This window comes from Myotis lucifugus, unplaced genomic scaffold, assembly GCF_000147115.1.
Source record: "Myotis lucifugus unplaced genomic scaffold, Myoluc2.0 scaffold_0, whole genome shotgun sequence".
Classification (NCBI taxonomy): domain Eukaryota; kingdom Metazoa; phylum Chordata; class Mammalia; order Chiroptera; family Vespertilionidae; genus Myotis; species Myotis lucifugus.
In genome coordinates, this window is record NW_005871048.1 from 16179194 (window position 1) to 16191865 (window position 12672).

General features: G+C 38.1%; 1 protein-coding gene across 12 annotated transcripts in view; it reads right to left on the bottom strand.

Moving 5' to 3' along the window:
- Nucleotides 1-12672, bottom strand: part of FER (FER tyrosine kinase) — a 294456-nt gene that overhangs the window by 179557 nt on the left and 102227 nt on the right. For all 12 annotated transcript variants that reach the window (XR_002827917.1, XR_002827962.1, XM_014464462.2 and 9 more), the window contains one exon: nt 3697-3789. Coding sequence is in view for 10 of the 12 variants with exons in the window: in XM_014464462.2 (XP_014319948.1) it covers nt 3697-3789 (93 nt within the window). In the remaining 2 variants the exon portion in view is untranslated. The remainder of the gene's footprint in view (nt 1-3696; nt 3790-12672) is intronic.

A 12672-nucleotide genomic window follows, 5' to 3' on the forward strand; every position in this document is an offset into this window, starting at 1 on the left:
AAGCGTAATATGCTAAGGCTGCTCAACCGCTCATTATGACACGCACTGACCACCAGGGGACAGACGCTGAACCCAGGAGCTGCCTCCTGGTGGTCAGTGCGCTCGACAGGGGGAGCGCCGCTCAGCCAGAAGCCGGGCTCATGACTGGAGAGCACAGCAGTGGTGGCAGGAGCCTCTCCTGCCTCCACAGCAGCCCTAAGCCATCAGTTGGACATCCCTCAAGGGCTCCTGGACTGCGAGAGGGCACAGGCCGGGCTGAGGGACATCCCCCGCCCAGCAGAGTGCATGAATTTTGTGCACCAGGCCTCTAGTTCAGTCATAATAAGGATTAACCTTGAAACTGTTACACCAACTGAACAAAAATAGACATGAAAGGTCATATACTATATAATTCTACTTACGTGAAATATACAGAATAGGCAAATCCATGGAGATCAAAAGTAGAGTAGTGAATGCCAGAAAATGGGAAAGGGGGAGGGGGACTGATACTAATAGGTATGAAGTATCTTACTGGGGACATTGAAGTATTCTGCAAGTAGTGATGATGGTGCACAATGCAGTGAGTAAACTAAGAACTACTAAGTGTACACTTTAAAATGGTGAATTCTACATTGTGTGAAGTATATCAGCATAAAATATTTTAAATATGGTTAACTATACAATGTTGCAAAGTTTTTATAGAGAAAACACATGTATAGTTATTAAAAATGTCCCTTCTATTTTACTTTTACAAATTAGAATATTCTAAAAAATACTATAGTACATCAGAAAATTTTTAATTTATGATTAAGTAGCGTCTTAGATAAATTGTTATACATCTTAGATTATCATGCTTAGCACCTGAAACCTTCACATTCACATTAAGACTTAAGACCTTAGTTACCTATATATTTGAGGAAAACATCTCCTTCTCCAAATAAGTAGGATACCTAATGCCTTAGAGAAATAGCTGTGTAAATTTATTCATAGTGTAACACAGTGTCATAATCCAGGCTGCTTCAACCTTTTTGTTCGTAAGATTTCTAATAAATCAGGAAATAATGAAGGGCACTTAACTGATGGAAATAATAACTGCCTTCATCATGAAGACACAAATGTGAGCACTGAACCTTGAGGAAGTGAACAGTCCCAAGAGTTCTCAAATTCAGAGGGAACACTTTCTTAGAAGCAACGGACATTTCATGGATTCAAGGATGTTGATAATTTATTTTAAAAACCAGACCACAATGTATGCCTAAATGAAGTACATGTTTTATGGGAAAGGCATTTTCATTCATTTCAGGAAAAGGCTGTTTGTAAACACCAAGGGTTTACCAATATCAATCACTGTCAATTTAGTTATTTTACTTGAAAATAAGATAAATGGAGAAAATAACATGTAAATACCTTCAGATATTTTAAAACTTATGGTTTATACCATTAATTCATTAAGATTGTGCATAATATACCCAACATAGTTTTAGGATAGCATCCCTCTATAACTCCATCATAATGAGTTAACTCAATTTCTCTGTTTCTAGATGTAAATTAGTATCTTAAAAGACAAAACCTCTTGCCGAAACCGGTTTGGCTCAGTGGATAGAGCGTCGGCCTGCGGACTGAAGGGTCCCAGGTTCGATTCCAGTCAAGGGCATGTACCTTGGTTGCGGGCACATCCCCAGTAGGGAGTGTGCAGGAGGCAGCTGATCGATGTTTCTCTCTCATCGATGTTCTAACTCTCTATCTCCCTTCCTCTCTGTAAAAAATCAATAAAATATATTTTTTTAAAAAAAAAAGACAAAACCTCTTTATCTTCTGTTCAACCCTGATTTACAGCCAAAAGCTGATGTTCCTATAATTATGAACTTCAAAGCAATATACATAATGAGAAGTCTCAGAAGCCACTGTTGCATCCTAGACACCTGTCTTGAGGGCACAAGGTTCTTAGCATCCTAGGTTGTAGGGAAAAGAAACATGCAGAGTATTAGCCCATTTTCACAATCATAAATTCTAATTTTTCTGTCACTCACTAAACTTCTAAAGCTCTAAATTCCAATCTCCTACCTTTACATCTGAGAATCAAGCAGAAGGAAACCCTGAGTTTATCATGGGTCTTGGTTTTCAAATATTTAAAACATTTTACTCAAGTCAAGCTTGATCTTACAGCACATAAAAAGGAAAATTAGGGGCAGGAGGACACCTTTCATAAATTAGATCACCAATAAACAGCTGGCACAAAGGCCTTTGACCTAAGTGAAATAAAGGTGAGTTAATGACAACTTAACTATGCCATTTAGTTCATGGACTTCTTAAATAATTTTATGAAAAGCTAACAGTTATTGGAACATTTCTTTTCAAAAATCTATTTTTTTATTCTTTAAAACTTTTTTAAATATTTCATCTCAGTAACTTTTTTCTCAAATAAAAATTTTGCAAAACTATCTTTGGAACTTATCATAAATTTTTAATCAAATCTCCTACACTTATTTTGATGTCAAATCACAAATCAAGTCCTAGGAACTACTAGTTGTCTATAAAACTGTCAAACAATTACTTAAGAAAATAAGGGTAGGAAATAGGCCTTGAGAGAGACTTACTCTATCATGTTGCTTTTACTTATAATTATTTTTATTTTCATTTGCTATTTGATGCCATATGAGATGGTCTGCAATAGTTCACAGCTCCCTCCCTATTCCCACAGAACTTCTGTGTATAAGAAGTGACAATGGCAACATCAAAGGCTGAAATATAAGTAGAAAATCTCTTTTATATAAAAATATAATTTTATCCTTTTTTGTTAAAATACCTGCTAACTGACTTACTTTTCATATAAGATATTATTGTTTGGGGTAAATACATATGGTAACATGTTTCACATATTCAAAAGGAATTATAGCAAACAAATCCAAAATATGAATGGAAATTTAAGTAATCTATGTTTAGGAAATACTTTCTTTTTCTAAATAAGACTAAGTCACATTGTCTTAAAAAGGAAATTATAAAAGGTAAGAAAAAATATTAAGATATTATTAGGTAGAACCTTAGAGGGATGGGGAAAGCATGTAATTACTTACATTGAATATTGTTGTGTTGGCCAGCATTCAATAAGATACAATTGTAAAGCTCTATTGTCAATAAAGCATGGCTAGAAGAATTAAGTTTTACAGGTAATGAAGTGAAAAATATACTTTGGAGTTTTACTATATAAAGGGGATAAGAATATTTTTTATCTTGTTTGGCTATAGCCACTATTACTAAAGATAACTAATACTCTATGCATCATTGTAATATGCCACATCCAAATTCCAACAGATTTCAATTTTATAATTAATGTTCTAAAAATTATGAACACACATAGAAAATGATACATGTAAAAATGCATATGTAATAATCTATTTATAAAAATATTTCACTGGAAAAGAGATTTGTTTATACTATTCTTCTAACCAAGTACAAAAGTTCATAAAACGCTTCCTGTAATATTTATTTGTAGTACAGGAAGTCTATAATACAAGTTTATTTCTTTTCTCCCTACATCAATGTGACATAGGGTTTTATTATATACATGCATGCACAAACTCATATATATACAAAAAGTTAAAATATGTACTTACTTTTCCATTTGTAAGGAAATATATATATATGATATTCATTGGTATATCAGAAAGAGCTACACAATGACTATTTTCAGTAGCACATAGAGTTCATCGTACTTACTGCTGTAGAGCCAAATGCAGATTTTGGACCCCTAATTAGTCCAGCAATTGAATGACGAAAAGACTCAAGTTTGGATACCCTCTCCTTCCTTTCCTGGGGAGATTAAAAAAGAAGCCTTCAGCAATAGTAAATATCCAATATATATACACAGTGATGCTAGATATTGAGGTATTTATCCATAGTCCCTCTACCATGTCTTCCAATTAAATAAAATGTAAATTTCCTAACATTAAAGATGACAAACAACAAAATGCATATAGACCCTATAGCATTTTACTTTCCTGTTCCCTGAATAAATGTCTTGATTGGGGAAAAATAAAAAGAAAATAGAAATTCATAAGATGAACGAAAATAAGAAATACAAAGGAAGTTGATGGCAAACCAAATATTAACTGAAGGAGATACAAACTACAAAGAACCAGTCTCACACAGAAGATTTCAGATACCACTGCAGTCGTGAGGGATTTTCAAGGGGGAAAAAAATAGTAGGGGAAAAACAGGAGGAGAATTACATAGACACATTTTTAGACAGTGAATTCCACTTAAGTAGCTGTAAAGTTTCCCCAAGATCTACATGATGATGATGACAACAACAACTACAACAATGATGACAACAGAGGAGGATGAAATAAAATGAGGAGGTAGTGGCAGAACAACCAACAAGGCAAGTTCATTCGGATTGCTGTTTGCCATAGAATGTATACTTCTGAGTATTACACACCACAGTTGAAGGAAACTTTTCTTTAAGATTTCAAATCTGTAAATTCATTCTTACAAATGCAAGTGAATAAGGTAAGTGAAAGGGTAGAAAAGAAGAGAAAGAAGAAAAACAAATGAGAAGTAGAAGGTAAAAATAAGAACAATGGAAAGCATATGTGAGCATTTATAATGGAAGCATCAATAATTATTGCATTTCAACTGCTATTCAGCAGCAGACAAAAGAACAAGATATACTATTGCCAAACACTGTATTTCCATGTCTTTCATCCATAGTGCTGCTCAGTGTTACTTGTCAGTGGAAAATAACTACAGCAGGGCACAAATAACATCTTTTGTTTTCTATGTCTCCAATACCTAGTGTATGTCTCAGAGACATTTTGACCATATGCTACCTAACAGACTCAAACTCAAATCTGAAATTCAACTTTCGTCTCCCCATTTACCTACTTTTATTATATTTGCTTTTCATTCTAACAGTTACAATGCTAATAGTTGTTATTATTCTACAAATATATGCATATTAATAATTTAAAATAATTTTAAACCTAACAGAACAGATCTCAACATTTTTTTTCATCAATATCACCTTTATAATTTGCTGATGATCCTATATAAATCAATATCTATACCTCAATTCAAACATCTATAAAATGGAAAAAAATAATACAGACCTTCCTTAGAGGGCACTTACAACTAAATTACTACAAGCAACTCAAAATTAAAATGTTAAAAGCATGTAAATATTTAATAAAACTCACTTTTAAGAAAGAAATCCTTCCTGGAGTATAGACAGTCATCACCTTAGGAATGTGAGAATGTCCTCTGGAGCCTCAATCCTAGCGGCAGCTTTGGTTTTACCTTCCAGTAAAAACCACTGTAATGAGCGACAGGGAATGCTGGAGGAAAGACCGCCTGGAAGTACTAAGGCATGTTCATCTTCAACTTGGGTGTTTAGGGTTTGTATTTTTTAAATCTATTTCTGGTGCTTGAGAAATCTTATAAAATAAAAATGTTTGGGAAGGTAAAAACTGATCACAGGAACAGGCAGGCTGTGGAGATGAAAGTGGGAAGCAAGGCTTACACAGCAGTTGCTCTGTAATTAGAATTATGAAGAAATCTATGGTGGCGTAAAGATCACATATTGGAGAGTACTACAGTAGCTATGGTTCTTCTACTCCCCAGCCCAGTTTACACTTTTTCTTATTCTTGTGGGGAATTTCTCCCCCTGATTCTGTGTGGCTGTGGAAGTGGCAGTGGTGTTAGGAGTAGCAGTGACACTCCTGTTGATCTTGCTGCTACCACAACTGACAGGAAGGTGCTACCCTCACCTGCTGGGCAATGAAAGCTTCACAAGAAAGCAGCAGGTTTCACTCTGAGTGGTGCTCTTAAAATAATAGACACAGTAAGGTCCCAATGTATAAATCACAGGAGAACAGGACTGAAAACTACATGGGAGGTTATGCACAAAAGTAGAAAATTTAGGGAAGAGTTTTAAGTATTAGAAAGCATTTTATCTGTATATGACTTACAAATTCACCGAGATGGTATAAATAATTTTCCTCAAGCTATCCGCTGGCCATCAAACCCTACGAAAGTAAAGAGAACCATTTCCCCCAAAACCCTTTGATAATATTGAAACAAAAAGAAAACATTTTCTTAAGAATACAATACTAGATAAGTCTAGTATAGGTCCAGGTGTGGGGTAAAGAAGACTTCAAAAGTCAGTTCCTTTATATTTTTATGAAACATAATATATTGTGTGTTCGAAGAGATACAGTTAGTGAAAGTAGCCTTTCATTTAAAGGTACTCTTTAAATCAGTTGGTTTTAAAAATGTATTATCAAAAACAGTAAGTCAACCTTGAGTTTTATATAGGAACTAGTGGCCCAGTGCACAAAATTCATGCACAGAGGTGGAGCGGGGCATTCCCCTCAGCCCAACATGCACCCTCTACAATTGGGCACCCCTTGGGGAATGTCCGATTGAACGGGCAGTCGGACATCCCTCTTGCAATCTGGGACCGCTGGCTCCTAACCACTCACCTGTCTGCCTGAGTGATTGCCCCTAACTGTCTCTGCCTGCCTGCCTAATTGCCCCTAACTGCCTCCGCCTGTCTGATCACCCCTAACTGCCCTCCCCGGTCAGCCTGATCACCCCTAATCCTCTGCCTCAGCCCCCACCACCATGGCTTTGTTCTGAAGGAAGTCGGACATCCAGATGATGGCTGGTTGACCTGGTCTAATTAGCATATTACCCTTTTATTAGTATAGATTATATAGGATAGGATTGCTTAAATTGGTGGGGGGGAGCCTTTTTCAGCAGGAGGAGATGCTCTTGGCAGACAAAAATACATAATCCCTATATCTGGACTGATAGCCAGCCATATGCACTATACTGCCAAAGTGGTCATTAAAAAATTGAACTGCTTTCTTACACCTTACACCAAACAGCTGTTGCTCTTAAAACCCCTCCTCAGCCCCCACCTTAGGTTCTGCCTTCGCAGTTCACCCAGATTAGGTTCTGATTGGTCAGTTTCTATGCCAGTCAGCATCAAAAGCTCTGCCTAGGCAGCTATAGGTTCCTCACAGTTCACCCAGATTTGGTTATGATTGGTCGGTTTCTATGCCAGTCAGTGTCTCTGAGCCTATCTCCAGGCCTAATCAGAGAGGAGGGGCTGATAAGCAGCCCCTATGGCTGCTGACGAGGCCCAGAGAGAAAGAGAGGCAAGGGCTGATCAACAGCTGCCACGGAGGCTTCAAATCAGACCCTGCCTCTCTCTCCAGGCCTGATCTGCAGCCTTGGCAGTCAGTGCTGCAGCGCCCGAAAACAGTGCCTAACTCTGACTGTAGGCCTGCCAGAGCTGGTAATGATACACTTATTCCCTCCTCAAATATTGACAACGTAAAGAACTTTCTCTAGATTAAGGAGACAGGGATTCATTATGACAAAGGACAGCCCTTCAGAGTTGACGTAGTTGGGGGCCAGTGGAGGGGGAAAGAAGAAGCAATGCTGTAAAAATAATACCTTCTGTTATGAAATAATATTTGGATGCCCAAAAAATACTATCAGTAGAGCTACAAGTCTATCTTGAAAGAAAAGTTCTAGATGCAGTATCAGTTTCATATCTCATTTAAGAATAATTTTTCATTATTTTAAAATTAAATGAAGGTCTCTCGTTATATTTATCTATCTATAAAACTAAGAGATTATTTCATAATGATTAAAAGTTTGCCTATTACCAGTTTTAAAAGCTCTGTAAGAAACAATACCTAAATTACTTACAGTTACAGTAAAACCATACCTATCAAGTTTTAAAATTACTATTCACTAAAACTCCCAAAGTGCAGTGAAATAGGCTCTCAGGTTACCTCCATCCCTTGCCCAGTAAAACACAGGCAAAGATATAAAAAGCAAGAATTGAGGTTTTGCTGAATGGAGTGATTTTGAAAGAAAAAAATTAAAAGTTCTTCCAAATGATAGCATATCTAGATGCTGCAGTAAGTTACAAATTAACAACTTTAACCAAAAAACACATAACAGTTCTCAAAGCATGGCTCTTAAAGGAGGCACTAAAGTGGAAAGAATAAGGTTCTGATGTCAGATGGGATTAGGTATATGAATTTGGGCAAATTACTTGACTACCCTGGCTCTCAGTTTCCACATAAGTAAACAGGAGGGCAGTGGACTAGATAAAATCTTCACCTTAAAAATTCTGTAACCTCTGTCCAATTCCCCAATCAAATGCATTGCATTGCTCTTTGAAAAAACTTACGCAGAAGACTTCCATAGGAGAAAAGAGAACCCTTGTGTACTGTTGGTGGGATTGCAAATTGCTGCAACCACTATGGAAAACATTATAGAGGTTCCTCAAAAAGTTAAAAATAGAATTACCACATGACCCAGCAATTCCACTCCTGTGTATTGGCCGGAAACAATCCAAAACACTAATTTGAAAAGATATATGCACCTCTATGTTCATTGCACCATTATTTACAGTAGCCAAGAGATGGAGGCAACCTAAGTATCCATCAACAGACAACTGGATAAAGAAAATGTGGTACATATATAAAATGGAATGTTACTCAGCCATGAAAAAGAATAAAATCTTACCGCTTATGACAACATAGACAAACCTAGAGAGTATTATGCTAAGTGAAATAAGTCACTCAGAGAAAGACAAATACCATATGATTTCACTTTTATGTGGAATCTAAAGAACAAAATAAATGAAACAGAAACATAGATGCAGAGAACAAACTGAGGATTGCCAGATGGGAGAGGCGTGGGGCAGGTGGGGGGGTGGGGCTGGGTGAAAAAGGTGAAAGGATTAAAAAGTACAAATGAGTAGTTTCAAAATAGTCATGGGGAGGTAAAGTACAACATAGGGAATCCTATATAATAAAAGGCTAATATGCTAAAAGGCTAATATGCAAATAGACTGAACGGCGGAACAACCAGAACAACCGAACAACCGAACAATCAGTTGCTATGATGTGCGCTGAACATGGCGGGCGTTGGCCGAGGCGGGATGGTGGAACAGGTGAGCGGGGGCACCAGACCAAGGCAGGGCACCGGTCGCTGTCATCGGGGTGAGCCTCTGGTGGTTACTGAAAATTCTCTGCTCCCGCGTGCCACGGTCCTGCCCAGCACTTGCACCTGCTGCCGGCGCTGGCCCCGCTTGCATCTGCAGCTGGCATGGGAGCTGCCGCTCACACCCGCTGCTGGTGCCTGGTGCTGGTCCCAATTACTCGGTGCCATCAGTGGGTGTGAGCAGCAGCTGCCAACCCTGATCACCCCCGAGGGCTTCTCCACCTCCCCCTGACAGCGCCGGCCCCGCTCGCACCCGCTGCTGGCACTGGCCCCAATCACTCTGCGCTGTCAGCTGGTGCGAGTCGGGCCAGCACCATCAACAAGCCAGGGCTGGCACCGTCAGTGCATGGGAGTGATGGCGGCGGGAGCAGGGCTGCCGGCAGAAAGGGGACAGGGGGCTGCAGCAGGAGGGGCTGGGCAGGGTCGCGGAGGGTGGGCCGAGACCCGCCCCTGTGCCTACCACAGCTTCTTGGCCCACAGTTCCTTTCCAGGTGCACGAATTCGTGCACTAGGCTCCTAGTATAGTCAGTAATACTGTAATAATTATATATGGTGCCAGGTAGGTACTAGACTTATTGAGGGGAGGACTTTGTAAATTATATAAATATCTAACCACTATGTTGTACACCTGAAACTAATATAATATTGAATGTCAACTGTAATTTGAAAACTGAAAACAAACAAAAATAACAACAAAAAAGAAGAGTTCCATAGTAACAGGCTGGCCACCACAGTTACTTCCCTTAAGACATTTAGTCATCCCAGCCAAAGTGCCCTCAGAACTTAACCCCCAATGAGAAGTTGAACTATAGTGAAAGGTGCCACTGGAACACTTTTTTGTTAACAATAAGTCATCAAAGCAACCAAATACTATTTCTCACAGACTTCTGAAAGTAAACCCAATCTAATAACATTCTTGGAAGGAACAATGAAAGTGATTATTTGGCCCAGTAAGAAGAGATACTTATTCAAATTAGGAGGCAATAAGAATCAAGAAAAAGATAACAATATTCACCCTCAAACTCCAGGCTGAGAGCCAAATATCTTTGGAACTACTTATGCAAAGCACCCATGAAATTTGAAGAGATTTTATACCTACGAGGAAATTATAATACCAAAGATGATTGTCTCCTGAAAAAAATTCTATGCTATTGATGACTCCAAAATATAAATGAAATACTGCAAATATTGATATGTCCTGCATATAAGAAATGTATGCTATCTAATAAAAGGCTAATATGCAAATCAACCAAACGGCGAATGATGGATCGCTATGACACGCACTGACCACCAGGGTACAGATGCTCAATGCAGGAGCTGCCCCCTGGTGGTCAGTGCACTCCCACAAGGGGAGCCCCGCTCAGCCAGAAGCCAGACTCATGGTTGGCAAGCACAGTGGCAGTGGCGGGAGCCACTACCGCCTCCACGGCAGTCAGACATCCCTTGAGGGCTCCTGGACTGCCAGAGGGCACAGGCCAGGCTGAGGGACCCTCCAAGTGCTTGAATTTCATGCACCGGGCCTCTAGTTTATAAATAAACAAATAACTTAGTCTTTTGGAGATGTTGATTTGCTGGGGAGAATGAAGGGTGCATAGTTTCTATTCCCATCAGGATATAAAATTTAAGTATTAAAACAGTTTTTAAGTGATTTCTTTTAGCAATTAGGTTCTGACTGAAGACAAATCATTACAGAAGTATTCACTGCCTAGTAACCTAGTTTGTCATGCTGTCTTTTTTCTTTGATGTTTACATATTAAGGATATTTATTAAGAGAAAGCCCCCTTGCTAAGTCAAGGATTTTCATATTCTGAAATAATGAAACAGGAAACTGATGTGCAAAAGAAACATTTGAATGATTAAAATTTTGTCTTAAAATAACAATGCTAAGAAAATTTACAATATAACAGAATAGAGTTTGGTGAACCATCGGTTGTAAAATGTCAGATCATTAGGCTTGCTTTTTTGACTCTATATCTCTTAAATAAGATGACATCTCTGGGGAAACAAGACCCAAGAAGGAGGTCAGTAACTTTTCTGTTCAATATCTAAATCCAATTCACATTCCATCATGATTTTTCTTAAATGTATGAGCAAACTGGCTAACGATATTCTTTTTATATATTATCCAGTAGTACAAGATACACATCCATTTCCTTGTGAGGATCTCACTGACTCAACAATTTAAAAGCTGATAGACTTTGCTCAGTAAAAAAAAAAAAAAAAAAATGATGCATTTCCTTTTTTTTTTTTTAAAGTACACTATTATGAGTTAAATTATCAAGACTCATCTAAACTGAGATTTTGAGATTTTGCTTTTAAAACAGGGGGACTGCCCTGGCCAGTTGCCCATTGGTTAGAGTGCTGGTCCATACACCAAAGGGTTGCAGGTTTGATTCCCAGTCAAGGACACATACCTTGGTTGCAGGTTCGATCCCGGGCAGGAGGCAACCAATCCATGTGTCTTTCTCACCTCTCGCTCTAGCTCTCATGCTCTAGCTCTCATTCTCGCTCTCTCTCCGTCTCCTTCCCCCCTCCCTCCCTCCCACTCTCTCTAAATAGTAATGGAAAAATATCCTCTGGTGAGGATAAATAAATAAAACAACTCAGGAACATAATGATGAGATAGTAAATCTTTAACTTGTAAACATCAGCCTCCCTAAACATCAAAACAAACAAAAAACAAAAACAAAAATCACCCTGAAATAGTCTATTAAATCTAGAAAACTGACCGAAAATTGCATTATTATCATAAATTCTATAGAGAAATATTAAAATGTGCATATATGCACTTTTTAAATCTTTCCTTTCCTGCTCCAGTTTTTAGACCACATCTCTCACTAAAACAACACCGTGCCCCAGATCCACTATCAGAAGTCTAGCTGTTGTCCCAAAGACAGTTTTTCTCAGCAGGAGCCCAGGTGATTCCAGAGAATATACAGCAGCACTCACAGCTGGGCAGTAGCAAGGTCGCAGGATTTTCTCCCTCTGGCTTTTCATGCACCTGCAGCGCAGCAGCTGGAGCACTGGCTAATTTTGTCATTTGCTTTGCTAACATCTATTTTCACACTAATTAGCACATGTGGTTTGAAGTTTCTTTTCATATTTGGGGGTACAATATTGTTTCTTATAATAAGATGCCAGCAAAGAAAGAAGGAATTTCAAAGGCAACCAACTCCCAAGACAAAAATAAGTTGACCAAAATAAGTTTGTACAAATAGGGCATGTATTAAAAAGAATAACATTGAAAATCACTATTATAAATTACCATGCCATAGTCTTTATTCTATGACTATCTTTTTCACAGAGATGTCATATAATAAAACTATAATATAATAGAACAATTATTACAATCAATTAATAACATTAACACGTTAAGCACCCAGCCTGTTTTGTCTTCCAGACGGAGAGTATAGTGTCAGTCACCAGTGACTGACTGGGCGCTTAACTTGTTAAGTATAAAACTGTGGTTCGTTAAGTATAAAGGTGAGGCATTATTCTGAATACCACATCTCTAGAATATAATAGGAAAAAAATAGAAAGAGACCAGTAAAAATTAAAATTATAAGACTGAGGAATGCTTGTATGTACATAAACAAGCAAATATACACATTTTGAGCCTGAAGCATTTAAAGGTTAAATATGACTGAAAACTATAAAATATAAATG